Source organism: Moschus berezovskii, chromosome 22, assembly GCF_049115385.1.
Source record: "Moschus berezovskii isolate FMDL1 chromosome 22, NW_MosBer_1.0, whole genome shotgun sequence".
Classification (NCBI taxonomy): domain Eukaryota; kingdom Metazoa; phylum Chordata; class Mammalia; order Artiodactyla; family Moschidae; genus Moschus; species Moschus berezovskii.
This window is the reverse complement of record NC_142481.1, coordinates 50,085,271-50,101,284: the sequence shown is the minus strand read 5'-3', so window position 1 is coordinate 50,101,284 and position 16,014 is coordinate 50,085,271. Positions and strand designations below refer to the sequence as shown.

Here is a 16,014-nt window from a genome sequence, read left to right as displayed (position 1 = left end):
GCACCCCCACCCCTGGACACTCCCCTCCCGCCAGCAGCCTTCCCTCTGGAGGTTTTTGTATTCCTTGGGCCCAGGGCACAGGTCAGCCTGGGGAGACTTGGCGTGAGGCTGGAAACCCTCTCCAGGCAGGGAGATAGTGTCCAGGGAGCGCTCCTTTGAGGCTCACACAGAGGAGCCCAGGGAGGAAGGGCAGCCCAGGGAGGAAGGCCTGTGACTTTATCTCCTGCAGAATTAAATCCTTGATTAACCCTTATCTTCCCAGCAGGCGCTATCTTCGCCTTGGCGCCAAGTGTCCAGACACGCGTACAAGATGATTGATTTCTTAAAGATACACGTGCCTCTCCGATACTTCATTTATTGTCTAAATATTTTTGCTAGCGTTCCAGCGGGCCCCTTATCGAGCTCAGTTGATGGGCCCGGCTCTCTCCCCCACGTACCTCCCACCCCAGACCATCCCGTCGCCCGCCACGCAGCTTGTCTTTGCTGTTTGGAGGACGAAGTGGGAGAGGGGCAACTCTGGGGTGTGGCAGCAGTTTCCCACAATCACCCTGGGCCGAGGCCGCCTGCAGAGCAGACAGGAGGCAGAGTGGCATCCCCGCACACGCCAGGCCTTGGGGATGGGACCAAGGAAAGGACACAGCGCGCAGAGGCTGACAGGAGTCAAGAGTTGGTTTGCTGTGGGACCTCAAGTTACCCCAGGATGCAACTGTGGCCTTTGCTGGAAACCCAGGGGTTGGAGGCCCAGCAGTGTAAAACTTGTACTCAGATGCAGAAGAAATGTTCAGGCTGGGTGTGGGTGGATACGGATGGGTAAGAGGATGAAGTGGGGGATGGGTGGAGAGATGGATGGTGGGTGCACAGGCAGGTGACCTGGATGGCAGAGTGATGGGCAGAGGTGGAGGGGAGGGTGTTGGTGGATGGATGGGAGGGTGAGTGGACACTGGCTGGATAACTGGATGGATGCGTGTACAGGCAGATAGATGTTGGATAGAAGGTTAAGTGCTGGATGGATGGGCAGAAGGTGGATGGATAACAGAGGAAGGATAGTAGATGGACGAGGGTGGATGGAAAGGTGAGTGGACACTGGGTGGATCAGTGGATGGATGCGTGTACAGGTAGGTGTCAGAGGGAAGGTTGAGTGCCGGATGAATGGGCAGGTGGATGGCGGATGCAGGAGTGGCTAGTGGATGGGTAAATGGAAGATGGCTGGACAGTTAGAAGGTGGATGGACAAGCAAAGGATGGACAGGTGGGTGCATCTGGGGGCAGGTAGAAGATGGGTAGGTGGGTGGGTGAATGGATGGACAGGTAGGAATGTAAGTGTGTGAAAGGGTGAATGGATGGGGGGTGTGAATGAACAAGCAGGCCTGCACTAACCTGGCCCATCCATCTCTGTCCCGCTGCCCTCCCAGAGCTCATCCACTTTATCTTCAAGGCCACTGTGACGTCAGTGAGGCAGGAGGGACCCTCTGGAGGAGCAGCAGGTCTGGGCAGGCAGCCCCTGTCCATGAGACTGACATGAGGTCAGCTGGCTTCATGCAGATGGGGCTGGGCCTTTGGGCACCACGGGCTCTGAGCGGTTCTCCCCACAGGACCCGCCCCCGCCCCCCCCAGCAAAGGCTGTCATCAGTGGTCATGGCCGGGCAGAGCCAAACTCCGCAGGATGAGTCCTGGCCATAGGGTGGGGTGCTGCAGCGCACCAGCCCAGTGCTCTCCTGGTGAGGTCCCTCTTCCTGGGGTTGCCATAGGGAATGATCCCTAAGGGAAGATGCCCAGCCCAGGCGTGGCACACGGTGGGTCCCTTGTGCTTCTCTCACTTGACACACCTGAGCCGCCCCCAGGGTGGGTATGCCTCTGGCAATGTTGAGTGGGACGAACTGACAAGACAGGGGTGCAGGCCTGATCAGAGCCCACCACAGCCTGCTCCCCTGACCCTCCGTGAGCCTGCCCGCGGTGCCCTGGGAGGCCTTCCACGGACCGCCTGGCTCCCTGAGCCAGGACCCCGCTGCCCCTGGACGCTGCTTCACGGGCTCAAGGCAGGTTTGGGAACAGCCTGAGATATGGCTGTCACAGCGGATGCGGTAGAGATAGGGTTTCTGATGGTTATCGGCGGGCACAGAACCCAGACACTGACCTCTTTGTTGGGGGAACAAGGAGGGTTCTCAGATGCACCCAGAGAATTTAAAGGGGCCGCCCACTATCCCGGGGCTGGGTGCGGAGGCCAAGTCAGAAAGGGACCAAGCAACCCCTACAGCTAAGGCAGAGTGGGGAACCAAGCTTCTTGCTCACTCTGGACCTAGCCTGTCCAGAGCGAGCTAGACCCAAACCCAGCAGTGAGCCTGGGGGCACCCAGGGAGGGGAGGTAGCCAGTCTCTGATAGTTTTGGCAGAAGGGCCAGGCTCACACCCTGCTGCCCACAGGACCTTCAACCACCAGAGAAAAGGGCTGTGTCCCAGGGCTGCCTGGAATTAGGGTGGGAGCAGAGGGGGAGAAGAAAAGATAGAATAGGGCAGCTCGAACTGTGTCTGCCCCTTCACAGCAGGAGGGTAGAGACTGAAATCTGTCCTCACTGCCCAGGGCTGGGTGGAGGCGGGCTCCCTTCCCTGGAACTGTGGGTGGGGTGCTGGTGCCTGCACCCCTAGGGTCCAAGCGCAGGAGGGGATGTCAGGGGTGGTGGGCTCAGCCTTGCCCATGTAAGTGGGGGCCAGGCTCCCCCAGAGTAATAAGGGCCAAGGGAATGAGAGGGAAGGGTCCTAACCCTGGATCTCTTGGCCCCGCTCTCTCTTGGGATTCAGGCATGGGGTCCCCATGTCCCCTGGCCCTCACCACCCTCATGGGCCCCCAGCCAGTCCAGGGCAGCCACCAGGCAAGGGGCTGCTGCTGACAGGAGGCACAGAGCCCCCAGGAGCACGGCGCTGCCTCCTGCCCTCCGCGTGGACGGACGTGGAGAATCGGGGGTTCTGCAGCGTCAGCAGGGCTGTGCTTTTATCATGCCGCAAACACGCCGCTCCCAAGAGTGATAAGCCCTAAACCGACCGGGAGGCTGTCAGTCTCAGTTTGAGGGTTTAGAAATATTGGGACGAATAATTAGATTTCATATCGTTACCACAGCACCCATCGGAGGATCAGGCAGATTAATTTTTTTCTCCCTCCTCCACTCATTAATATTCATTAGAGACTCAGAGAGGCCCCTGCCTCCGCGAGCTGCCAGCCCAGCTCGGGCCAGCCAGGATACGGGAGCCGCTGGCCACTTGCTGCTGCACCCGCTCCGCTTTGGCCCCAGCCTGTCCCCAGCAGTGGGCGGCAGAAACCTCCCAGCGGGGAGACCCCCAGCTCTGCAGCTGGTCCTCAAACGCCAGCTCCTTGGTGGAGCCCCTCGTCTCCAGTTGATGTCTGGTGGTTGACGGCCTGGTGGCCTCCTGGGCCTGGAGGCACAGCCCCTGCCCTGCCCGCTGTGTCCTGCCGGCCGGAGGGAATGAAGGAGCAAGGGTGGCCCTGCTCCTGTTCTTCACTTGCCAGGCAGGCGCTGTCCAAAACAGGGGGGCTCCACACTGACGGTGACTGCCCGGTGCCCCAGGGGAAACCAAGTCACAGAAAGGCCTGTGACCCACCCCGGGAACAGGTGGCAGCACAGGGTTGGTTGAGGGGGCATGTGGGCTCCGGGCATCACCGTCTGCAGAGATGATGGGGCCCTGGCAGGGTGGGCATGGTGCAGGCCAGCTCCACTCCCGTGACCCACCAGCCAACTATTCTCCACTCGACTGTTCCACGACTGAGCCACGCAGCTGGTCCACTGGCCGGGCTGCCCGAGTCCACCACAGGATGAGGGCAAGGCACAGAGGGGTGCGGTGAGGCCGCTGTGCATTGAGGGCCAGTGCCCTCCCAAGTCTCCCAGTCAGGGAGTCTGGACTGCACCCCAGTACCCAGCTCTGGAGCCCACGTGGTCCCTGCAGGCAAAGCCCAGTAAAGCCATGGACTTAGACCAGGCATGGCCGTGCCCACACCTGTCAGAGGACCCCCCAAGTGCTACTTGCCCCAGCCATCCCACCACGTAGCATCCTGGCCAACTGCCACATGTGCCCCGGGGTGCACAAACGTCCCCATCCGGGGGCAGCAGATAACATGGTCTTACAGTTAGCTCAACACAGTTTGCACATGGCACCCAGGGGCTGAGCTTGGCCGCCCCACTGGAGAGGAGCAGTCCAGAACCCACCCAGCCCTGGGGCTTCAGCCTGACAGGCAGCAGTGGTCACCCCAACCTCCTGGGGCCAAGCAGGGAGAGGTCTATACTGCACTGCTCCCCACTGGGCACTTCAAAGGCCGGACTCTCAGGCCAGGGCACTGAGGGAGTGAGCTGCCCCCTTCCCTTCCCTCACCTGTGAGGTGGGAGGAGGGTGCCACCAGCAAGGTGGGGGCAAGGGGCTGACCATGCTCTGGGAGCCACGGGGAGGCTGAGTGCTCAGCCAGCAAGACAGGGGGACATCTTGCTGCCCGGGGACCTCGTGGGGCTGCTGGGCCCAGGCAGAGTTTCCTTGCGTGTCTGCCACCTGCCAGCCCCGGGATGGACCGGACAGAGGTGCACTGGCGTGCCCTGGGGCTGGGAGGGAGGACAGGGACGATGCCATCTCCTCCAGGCCAGTCCCCTGCTCACTCCGGGGGCCTATGTGCCAGGAGCCCGCGCCTGGGGTAGCAGCCCACTCCAGAGGGGGCGGCTGGAGCGAATGGAGGTCTGGACGTGCCTCTGTACTCTGCCACTCACTGGCTGTGCAACCTTGGGCAAGCTGCTCGACCTCTCTGGGCCTCAGCTCCCCAGTGAACCCAGCGCCTGACCCATGGAAGGCGCCAGCTTCCTGCGGTGTGCCTGTTGCCCGCACGGTACTTGGCACAGCCAAGGGGTGGACTCTCAGGCTTATGCCCACGTGGTCCCTGGGGACGCTCCTGGCCTACCTCTTTCTCTGCTGTGTCCGGGAGCATGACTGAGTGCTTGCTGACCCCTCTTCCTGCCCCCAGAGCCCGGCCCTGACCCTGCTGCTGGAGGACGAGGCCTGCTGGCTGAGGACGCTGCCCCAGGCCCTGGCCGAGGCTGAAGCCAATGCAGAGATCTACCGGAAGGGTTGGTATCCTGGCGCTTCCCTCACAGCTTCCGGAGGAGGGGGGTCATGCTCTCCCTGGGGCGGTCCTTAAAGGCAAACCAGCCTGCCTGGGCCACTGCTGCCATGCCATCAATGCCAGTCTAGGGCTGGACAGGCGTTTGCCCGAGCATGGGGGAGCAGCCCCCCAGTGAGGCCAGGACTGCCCTCAGGACCTCTGGGAGACCACCAGGGCAGTGGCGTAACTGGTGGGCTGCCAGGTCTGGCAGGGGCCGGCGGGTCCATGTGGGTGGGGCCTCTGCAAGGAAAGCACTTGCCCCCATGTCCCTCCTGTACCGTCCAGGAGTGGCCCTCGAGGGAGGGGAGCAGGCTGGGTCCTCAGCACCCCTGGTGTCCCGGTCCTGCCTGCCCAGGTCTGCCCAGACCAGCCTTCCCAGTGTGTGACAATCTGGGTGTCAAGGTGGGGGACCTCCCATTACAGATGGAGGCTCTGGTCCCAGGGCAGGTTGGGGGACAGACTCATGACAAGTTCTACACCTAAGCAAGGGCCATCCACCACAGCACGGCCACCTGGCAGGGCCATGTGCCTGCTGACCACAGAAACCCACCTCCTTCCCCAACAGGGGGCTCCACTTTGGTGGAATGTTCTGGGGGTGTCCCCCTCACCATCTCCTGAGTACAATGAATTAAGTGTCCTGGGGGCAAGAGGGGACCAGGCTTGGCTGCTGCTCCAACACCCACCCTAGCCCCTCCCCATGTGGGGTCCCCAGGGCACAAGGGCCCAAGCGGTGGTTGAGATCAGCACCCAGGGACCTTAGCTTTCCCTCTGCCCTGTGCTGACCCCATGAATCTGACTAATATGGCCACCGTGTACCCCTCTCCAGAGGACCCCGACCCCTCCTCCCTGCTTGAGAGTACTCTTAAGGGCCCAAAGAGCACTGGAGGACCCGGGTTGCCAACAGCTGACCAGCTAGGGGCTTGGACACCTGACTGGGAAATGGCCTGGTTAGCACTGCCTGGCCTGGTCAGCAGGACACATCTGCCTGGGTAGGACAAGGGTCCCTTGGGTGCTGAATGCTCTCTTAAGGTGGCCTGGGGCCTTGCCTCTTAGGGAAGGCAGGCTCCTGTCAGCCTCTGAGCTGGACCGAGTCCTGTTAGCCGAGGCTGCCCCCTGCAGGCCGCTGTGGAAACAGCCGTGCCGGCTAAGCTGTGAGGCCTTTCCAGGGATCGGTGAGTGGCTATCCAGCCCTCCGAGCTGCTCCAGTCTGCTCGACTCCCCTCTCCTGGAAAAGGGCCCTCCCACTCAGACAGGCTTGGGCAGGGAGGTCCAAAGAGCAGGCACACCCCAGGGGACCACTCAGGAGCCCCAAGGAGGCAGGGCACCATGGAAACCAGCTGGCCACAGCTGCCCATCTGGTGTGGCTTCTCTCCGGCCCCATGCCCAGCTGCGGAACCCAGATGTCTAAGATGGGGCCGCGCAGAGGCACTCAGGAGGATAAGATTGGGGAGGTCTTTGCAGAGGCATGGCCGTCGTGGCCTGGAGCTGCTGCCCGCCGCATCACAGCTGCCCTCCCCTGCAGATGAAGCTCTCTGGTGCAGGCTCACCAGGCCAGTGCCTGCAGGTGGACAGCTGAAAGTGCTCTTGGTAGCCAAGCCCCCCAGCAACCCCAGCCACCCTGTGAAGAAGGAGCCGGCGGAGCCCAAGAGCCCAGCCCCCTCCCATGCCGACATCCAGCTCCTGCCCCAGCAGGCCGGCATGGCGTCTATCCTTGCAACAGCAGTCGTCAACAGTGAGTAACCCACTGCCACCCGCCCCCTCTAGACCGCAAGGGGTGCCCAGGTTAAGATCTGCAGGGACCAGTCACCTGATCTGTTAGCTAACCAGAGGAGGGCATGTGCTCCAGGGGCCTGGCAGTGGGGTTCAGGGGGGAGCCCCAGGATGCAGCCCATGGGTGAGGGCTCTTTTCACCCGGCGTGTCTGGCACACACAGGTTCTGCAGCATTTACTCAGCCAGCAATCAGAGCAGCTTCGTGGGGCTGGGGTCTCTGATGCACCCACCCTGGGGGTCCAGCAGCGGCCCTGCCTTCACCCACTACGTGCTGGCCCCGCCCCTGCCTCCCAGTTGCGAGAGACACAGCTATGTCCCCTAGGACAAAGCCGCCGATGAGACCAGCTGGAGCAGAGGGACCCTCCTCACAACCAGCAGAGGGTCTGGACTTGCTTATTCCTCAAATCCTTGTTTGAGGTCCACGCCAGACCAAGCAGTGGGGGGACCTGCCTGTGTTGAGGGAACCACCACCACTCCCAAGGCAGAGGCAGGTGGCCACAGGCAGGTTCACGATGGGAGAAAAGCAGTGACATGGGCACTGGCCTGGGCTGCCTCAGTTGGGGTGCTCAGGAGACCCGCAGACCAGGGAGGGCAGCTATGCAGACGGCCCAGCAAGACCTTGGCCAGAGCAAGACTCCAAGTGTGATCCCATGTGAGGGCTGGGGTCCCTTCTGAGAAACGTCCCCAGCAGAGGGCTTTCAGGCAGCAATGTGTGTGCAGTCGCTAAGTCAGGGATCCAATTTAGTTCTAAAATTGCGTGGCTGTTAGATGGAGAAAAGTGGCCTTCCTCTTAAGCAGGTCAAATTTGATGACCTAAAGCTAGTGGAGGCACCAAGGCAGGAGCCAGAGAGGCGCTGGAGCCTGAAGGCCTGCTGGGGGAGGAGGCAGCGGCACGAGGCCAGGGCTGCGGTGTGGCTGTGGACTGTCCGTCCATCACAAGCAGTGAGGAGGGCCCACCCAGCAGCCTGACCTGAGGCGCCTGTTGGGCACTAAGTGGACACGTGCTGGGACTCAGGGTGTGGTCAGAGTGGGGAGCTCTGAGCGGGATGAGGCCCCATGATCTGAGACAGGATCTGCAGGCACTGGAACGGACACCATGACCGAAACAGTTGCAGCCAAGTGAGGCAGGTGTCACTAGAGGGGAGGGGGGACAAGCACAGGCAGGAGGCCCGTGCCCAGAGCCTGTGTGGAGGGACTGTACTGGACAGGACAAGCCCACTGCTCCAGGGTGAACGGGCCCTGCAGGGGGCTCAGGGCAGTGGTGAATACAGAGGAGTCTTATCTAAACTTTGAAGTTTCAGGAAAGAGGGAGGCTGAATGGAAGGGTCTCTAAGGGGCCAGGATAGCCACTGCACCAGGGCAGGAAATGGCATCCGTTGCCCCTCTGGGCCTGTCTCCCCTCTGTGTTCAAGGGGGCCTGCCAGGAGCCCCAGTGCTAGAGGACTTTCTCTCGAGCCAGCCCAGAGGCAGCCTCTCTGGGCCTCGGTTTCCCTCCCCTTGAGTTTGATGTTTCATCTGTGAGGCCATGGTGGACTCGCTATCGAGTTTACACCAACCCCACCCAAGCCTCAAGTGGGTCTCCACTTGGTGGTCTAGAAAGGCCCTCAGACCCTGAGCTCCAGAGTCAATCAGACCCAGTTTAATTCCTGAGACTCCAGCACTGGGACCCTCCATTTTCTCACCTGTGAGAGGAGTGGAACTAATGCCCGTCTCAAGGCATCTGTGCAGGTCACGGGGCTGTGTCCAGCCAGGACTCGGATCACCCTGGGTCAGTGGGCCTGTGACCATTCTCGCTGTTTCAGGGCTAGGGCTCACCTGAGGCTCAAGGTTCCCAGCCCCTCCCTGTGCCACAGCCAGCCCCCCGCCGCCCCCCCCCCCCCAGCACTGAGCTTGCAGATATCTAGCTGGCCCTAGAGATCTGGATCCCAGCTCCACGCCTCTGCTGGTAAGAGAACAGAGCTGCCCTGAGGCCCCCAAATAAAAGGGAACTTGAAAACCAGTGGTAACACAGTGGGAAGGTTGGGGCCAGAGAAACTGCAGATACTGGGCATGAGGGGACAACCTCATCCCACAGACAGGTACTAAATTCCTTAGAGCAGGGCTCCCCAACCTCTGGGATCTAATACCTGATAATGTGAGACGGAGCTGATGTTAACAGTAGAAATAACGTGCACAATAAATGTAACACGTTTGAATCATCCCAAAACCATCCCCTCTCCACCCCCGTCTGTGGAAAAATTGTCTTCTATGAAGCTGGCCCCTGGTGCCAAACAGGTTGGGGACCACTGGTTTAAAGGAGGCAGAAGGTGGAAACTTGGCAGCACCCATGGGCGGTGGGGAGGCAGCCACCTCTTAAGTAACTGCCAACCAGCGGGGTAAGGAACACATCCTAACCTACAGAACTTAAAACCCTAAGAAGGGGTCCCAGGCTCCTCCACCCCACATCAATGTCAGGACACAGAACAAAGCCTCCCCCTCCCTGGGTTCAGCCACAGAGCAGGGCAGAAATGACAGGATGTTCCTTAAGGATCTCTGAGAAACTGAGGGCTGCTGAATCACCCATCAGAGAAATCCTCACCAGTTTGCAGGTCCATCCCCACAGGCCACACTCCCATAAACCAAAAACGCAGAGGCAGCCCACATGGGTAAGTGTGGCGAGTCAGCAAAGTCTGACCAGTAACACATGGAACCATCAGGTGGGGGGTGTATTTGACTCGGACGCTCTTCGTCCCCCACAGCTCCTGGCCACCACCCGCCCCCAGCGCTTGGGGACATATGCACCTGGATGCCCACCCACCTGTCTCCTCCTCCACGGGCACCCAGCTCCAGGCCATCCCCCATGTCCTGTCATCCCCACCGACCACACTCCTTCCGTGGGCACCCATGAGACCCCAGCGTCTCCTTACGGGGTTCACTGTTGGAAAGCAGTGCGGGGGCCATCCTGGTGGACCCCATCCTCATGTCCCCATGGCATCCTGGAGATCCACAGAAAGGGGACACGGCGCCATCAAGGGACACCCAAGAAGGCACAGCTCTCATGTTGCAGAGGGCCATGCCTGCCCTGGGTGGGAGGTGGCCACACTGTGGCCGGGGCACCCCCGCAGGCTGGGCCCAACTCTCCCCTTCCTTCTCGTCCCCTCAGAAGACATCTTTCCCTGCAAAGACTGTGGCATCTGGTACCGCAGCGAAAGGAACCTGCAAGCCCACCTCCTCTACTACTGCGCAAGCCGCCAGGGTGCCGGCTCCCCTGCCGCGGCCGCCCCAGATGAGAAGCCCAAGGAGACCTACCCCAACGAGCGGGTCTGTCCCTTCCCCCAGTGCCGCAAAAGCTGCCCCAGCGCCAGCTCCCTGGAGATCCACATGCGTAGCCACAGTGGTGAGCACCCCCCCAACGCCATGTCCTCCCACCCAGGCTCACTGTGCCTGTCCTGGGGTTGCATGCCAGCCACGGGTGTGCCTGGGTGGTCCTCTTTACCACTCCCTGCTGCCTCCCACGGGCCCCAGGGTCCTGGGAGGCAGAGCTTAAGGGTCTTTGGCCACTGAGGCTCCCTCACCAGGCCTGTGTTCCAGGAGAGCGCCCCTTTGTGTGTCTCATCTGCCTGTCCGCTTTCACCACCAAGGCCAACTGTGAGCGGCACCTCAAGGTGCACACAGACACGCTGACCGGTAAGCACGGTGGGGATGGAGGCCATGGTTAGGGTTGGTGGGGTCCAGCTGCCCAGGGCCCTGACTCCGCGGCCCTCCCACAGGAGTCTGCCACAGCTGCGGCTTCATCTCCACCACAAGGGACATCCTCTACAGCCACCTGGTGACCAACCACATGGTCTGCCAGCCAGGCTCTAAAGCTGAGATCTATTCACCAGGGACGGGCCACCCCACTGCCAAGCTCCCTGCAGGTGAGCCCCTGGGAACCAGGGGGTGTTGGCGGTTTCAGACGCCTGCCCAGCCCCGTTCTCCCTTCCCACCCTCCCCGCTTCAGGTCTGCCCCAGGCAGGTCCTGCTCCAGCCCTGACAAGTGGCCCCTGGGCTCTCCCCACAGACAGTCTGGCCGCCTTCCAGCAGCACACGGCACTGCACGGTCCCCTGGCCTCTGCCGACCTAGGCCTGGCGCCCGCCCCCTCGCCAGGAGTGGACAGGAAGGCCCTGGCTGAGGCCACCAACGGAGAGGCTAGAGCGGGTCCCCAGAACGGGGGCGGCAGCGAGCCCCCAGCGGCCCCCAGGAGCATCAAGGTGGAGGCAGCGGAGGAGCCCGAGGCAGAGCAAGGGCCCCTTGCCCCTTCACGAACGCCGTCACCACCCAGCCCTGGACCCGCGCGGGTGAAAGCGGAGCTGTCCAGCCCCACGCCCGGCTCCAGCCCGGGGCCCAGCGCACTGTTCCTGCCACACCTGCCCGCGGCGCCACCGGCCTCCGAGATCCTGGCCAAGATGTCCGAGCTGGTGCACAGCCGGCTGCAGGCGGGTGCGGGGGTGGGCGCACCGGCAGGCCTCTTCGCGGGGGCTCCCAAGGGCGCCACGTGCTTCGAGTGCGACATCACCTTCAACAACGTGAACAACTTCTACGTGCACAAGCGCCTCTACTGCTCTGGTCGCAGGCCGCCCGACGACGCGCCCCCAGCCCGCCGGCCCAAGGCGGCCCCCGCCCCGCCTCGCGTGCCCCCTGCCCCGCCATCCGCGGAAGCCGAGGCACCGCGCTCGTCGCCGGGTCCCGGGGCACGCGAGGACGAGGCGGGGAGCGCAGCCACGCCCGAGGCAGAGGCTGACGCGAGCGGCCGGGGCAGCGAGGGCAGCCCTAGCCCGGGCAGCGGGGCGGATGAGGACGACGACCCCCGCCGGACACTGTGCGAGGCCTGCAACATCCGCTTCAGCCGCCACGAGACCTACACGGTGCACAAGCGTTACTACTGCGCCTCACGCCACGACCCGCCTCCGCGCCGCCCAGCACCAGCCGGGACACCTGCGCCCTCGGCACCGCCAGTGCGCACGCGCAGGCGCCGCAAGCTCTATGAGTTGCACGCGGCTGGGCCCGCCCCGCCGCTAGCCGGACCTATCCCGCCCCTGGCCGGACCCGCCCCTCCCTCCGCGCCAGGCCCCGCCCCTACACCACCCGGACCCGCCCCCACGCCTCCCGCTTCGCCCCGGCCCGGAAGCGGAAGTGGAGGCGGAAGTGGCCCGGACGCGGCCGAAGGCCCTATTGACCTAAGCAAGAAGCCGCGACGGCAGGCTCCAGCAGCCGTCCCCGGCCCTGCGCCTGGCCTAGCGGCCCTGGCCGATTACCACGAGTGCACGGCTTGCCGCGTGAGCTTCCACAGCCTCGAGGCCTACCTGGCGCACAAAAAGTTCTCGTGCCCTGCCGCCCCGCGCCGCCTGCGTGCGGCCCCCGAGGACCCGCCCGCCGTCGTCTGCCCCTACTGCCCCCCGAACGGCGTGGTGCGCGGCGACCTCATCGAGCACTTCCGCTTGGCGCACGGCCTGCTGCTGGGCAAGCCCCTAGTTAGCCCCGGCGCGGAGGCCCGGACGCCCTCGCCTGCCGCTCTCCGCGATGGCCTTAATGGCCAGGACCTGCAGGAGCCGCCTGCCAGCAGCCCCCGGACCGGCCCGCCCCCAGCCGCGTCCCCGGAGGCGGTGCCGGCGCCCCCCTCGCATTCGGACAAGGGTGTGCAGACCCCCAGCCAGGGAGCGCCGACCCCCGTGCCCAACGGCAACCACAGGTACTGCCGCCTGTGCAACATCAGGTTCAGCAGCCTGTCCACCTTCATCGCCCACAAAAAGTATTACTGCTCCTCCCACGCGGCCGAGCACGTGAAGTGAGCGCCCGGCTGCTGCTGCCCTGCAGGGGCCCCGGAAACCACTCACAGGCCTCGGCAGAGAGGCTGCAGGGGGCAGCGCCCACCTGGACCTTGGCACTTAATAAAGAAGTTCAGTTTGCTGAGCACAGTGATGGAACAGCCTAGTTCTCTCTGAGCAGAGGGCCCTACCGGGTGGGCACACAAAGAGCCAGCACCACACCTAAGTACACACGGACCGTTGCAGGCCAGAGTCACATGGTTAGTGACCTTAAGAGCTGGATCTCGCCCAGGGTCCGGCCTGATGGCACTGCTTCGGGCCCCTGGGGCATGGGGAGAGCAGGTGCTGGCCTTCCTGGTCCACTCCTGCCCTCCAGGATCCAGCCAGAAGCTCTCATTTGGGCACCAGATGCCAAAGAGAAGAGCTTCATGCTGGCCAGCTCACAGCTCTTCCACCTGCTCAGTAGTGATCGCTGGATGCCACCTGTCCGGTCACAGGCCACCAAGGCATCTAGGGATGGGAGCACCGTGCTTTCCAAGGCCGATGGGGGCAGAAGGGAGATGGGCAGCCGACGCATCAAGCCCACAGTGCTCCGTGAGAGGAGCCAGCTCCTGGACCGGGGGTAGCAGGCACCTGTGGGGGCTGCAGTGGGCACGAGGTTGGGGCCATCCCACTCCCAGTCTGTCCTGCTGGTGCTGTGGGGGCTGCATATACCATGGCTGACCATGACCTGGCCCAAACCCAAGCAAGGAATCCGGCTGTGTCTTGGAACTTGGCAGCTGAGTGTCTGTGGGCTTCCTCCAGCCTGGTGTCCCTTGATTTGAGGTACACAATGTCTTTTTCAAATACAACATACCCGGCAGCCTACTGCAAAAAAAAAAAAGTGAGGCCTGACCTTTGGCCTTTTTCTCCCTCCAAATATCTGAAAGGCTTCCTGCCACACATCCAGACTCACTTTCCTGCCCCAGGCAAGTTCCATCCCACCCAGTCCTCAGTAGTGGAAGGCTGAGGAGCCTGTGTCAGGACAAGAAGAGCCTTCTACCGCTTGCTCTTGGCTGATCCTAAGTATCAGGGTGTGACCAGAGTTGTTGGTCAGGGCCCCCGGGAAGCCAGCTAGCTTCCTGGTATATGCCCGCCTTGTGAAGACCATCCCATCCCTGCCCTCCTGGGCTGGGGAAGGGGAGGCCCAGCACCTCATTTGCACAGACTGTGAGGCTCCGCCTCTGTGAGTGGGACCACATGAGGCAGAGGCCATTAAACCTCAGGCAGAGTGAATGTCCCTGTGTGCTGATGAGCACAGATGCTCAAAGCAGGAGAATGGGGTCAGTATCCTTCACTCTCCCACCCCTCACTGCACGAGTTGGAGACAGCACCACTCAGAAAAGGGCCTCAGAGTCCATGCCCACAGACTGAGTGTGGTGCGCTGCAGGATCCTGGAGCCCCTCCTGAGGGCCCAGAGCCGACCTCTGACCCCTGCCCCAGGCCTGAACTGCTGACCAGGCCAAGCTGTCTGCCCAGCCAAGGTCCCCAGTGCTGGGTCCACCCACCCTCCTAGGACCCCCCATTGCCCACACCCTGCCTTGAGCCACCCCTATTTCCCTGAGAACTTGCCACCACCATCACAGCCGCCGCCCAGGGACACCAATCTCCAGGAGCCATGATGCTCCTGAACAACCCCCAACTGTGAGGGCTCAGAGCCACCACCCCCATTCACAGCTCTCCATTCACTCTCCTGGGCGGCCACATGAGTTCCCATGACCCTTCCTCTCTCCAGCCCAGCCATGCCCCTTGGCCCCACCTGTGCACCCATTACGTGGCCCTCAAGGGCCCTGACTCATCCAAGACTGAACTCTCGCCCCTGCATCTTCCCACACCTGCGCATGCACAGACCTACAGCGGCACCTTCCATCTACTCACACCTCACTGTCGAAGCAACTGTGATTCCGCCAAACCCACCTTTGCCCGTTCTGGCCCCCAGGTCACCTCGGTTCTCCCCCAGTCACCAGTTCCAAACCTTTCAGCTGCTAGGGACGGATGCCTCCAGCCGTAACCCCATCTGATGGACTGGCCACTGCCCCGGCCAGCGCCAACCGCCCTTCACTGCCAGGACGAGTGGCGGGGAGACCAGACGGCGGCACACCCGGCTTCAGGCCTTCAGGGCTCCTGTTGCACAGAGATAGCCGCCAGGCCATTCCCCAAAGCCCTGTTCACGCTGCTCCAGCCCCTCCTCTCCATCTGCTCCTGCGAAGGGCTGCTCCTGTCATGCGGCTTAGAGACCTTCCCTGACCCTGCATCCTAACACCTGGTCCTCTCCCCAGAAGGGCAGTCACTCTCAGGATCTCCCGGTTTTATTTTCTTACCTCCTTCCCCCGCCCCCACCAGCCTCCTCTGCCTTGACCACTGCCTCCTGGGCACCTGGCCTCGGGGAGGAGCACGTGATCAGACAAGCCCGGGGAGTGAAGGACCGGCAGGAAAAAGAGCACGCCCCCCGCTCACAGCCTCCACAAAGCCGGCCTAGGCTGTCCGTCCCCTGTTCTCCACTGCTCTCCTGCCTTTGGCCACCCCTCCACACTGAGCCAGTTCCACCTCCCGAGGCCAGATCTGACCAGACGACACTGCACACACGGTACACACAGCCTATGGTTCATATTCAAGGCCACAGGCCACCCTCAGCTCCTCCTAACTGGGCCGCCCACCCAGAGTCATGTGTGCAAACCTCACCCGGGTCATTGTTCTCCACAGCCCTGAGCACCCCAGGGCCAGTGCTGCCTGTACACCCCTGGGGACAGCCTGGCACCAGGAATCACTGCATGTGGACGTTCCTGGCACCAAGGGTCAGCGGCAACCCATTTACGTGGGCCAGCAGGCCAGGTGACAGGAGCTCAGCTCGCCAGGCTACCCCGTCTCCTGTGGGGTGGGAGGCAGTGGTGGGTCCCAACGCAAAGGGAACGGAGAACAGGCAGTGCACAGCTCGCGGCCCCAAGTCTGGAGCTGCACGGTCTCCACAGAAGGGGAAGCAGCTACAGAAGGGACCGGCCAGCATGGAAGCAGCCCTGAGGGTTTGGTCCTGCGTGTCGGGGTGCATGGGAGAAGGGGTTCCCCAGGCAGAGCCCCAGCAGTATCCCTGGAGGTGCAGCCTCGCCCCCACCACTGTCCTCCCAGGAGGGACACGCCGGCCATATTCAAGCTGGTGTGGGGGGCCCTGTAGCTCAGTGCACACTGCCACCATCCACAACCAGGCTTCCCCCAACCCCTGCCCAGCCTCGCTCGCAGGCCTGCCCTCGCCTGGCTCACACTGACAGCAGCTGAGAG

The 16,014-nt window shown here is 62.7% G+C and overlaps 1 protein-coding gene across 7 annotated transcripts in view; it reads left to right on the top strand.

Annotated features, from left to right (window-relative positions):
- The window catches only part of ZFPM1 (zinc finger protein, FOG family member 1), a 61,667-nt gene extending 48,116 nt beyond the window's left edge, over positions 1 to 13,551 (top strand). For 3 of the 7 annotated variants that reach the window (XM_055412972.2, XM_088830589.1, XM_088830588.1), the window contains 6 exons: positions 5,010 to 5,112; positions 6,670 to 6,879; positions 10,061 to 10,294; positions 10,489 to 10,584; positions 10,668 to 10,814; positions 10,958 to 13,550. In XM_055412972.2, the coding sequence (XP_055268947.2) occupies positions 5,010 to 5,112; positions 6,670 to 6,879; positions 10,061 to 10,294; positions 10,489 to 10,584; positions 10,668 to 10,814; positions 10,958 to 12,726 (2,559 nt within the window). In that variant the 3' untranslated portion in view covers positions 12,727 to 13,550. Of the gene's footprint in view, positions 1 to 978; positions 1,523 to 5,009; positions 5,113 to 6,608; positions 6,880 to 10,060; positions 10,295 to 10,488; positions 10,585 to 10,667; positions 10,815 to 10,957 lie in introns of those variants that run through there. The other 4 variants (XM_088830591.1, XM_088830587.1, XM_088830586.1 and 1 more) reach the window with 4 other exon arrangements.
- Positions 13,552 to 16,014: the final 2,463 nt, after the last annotated feature.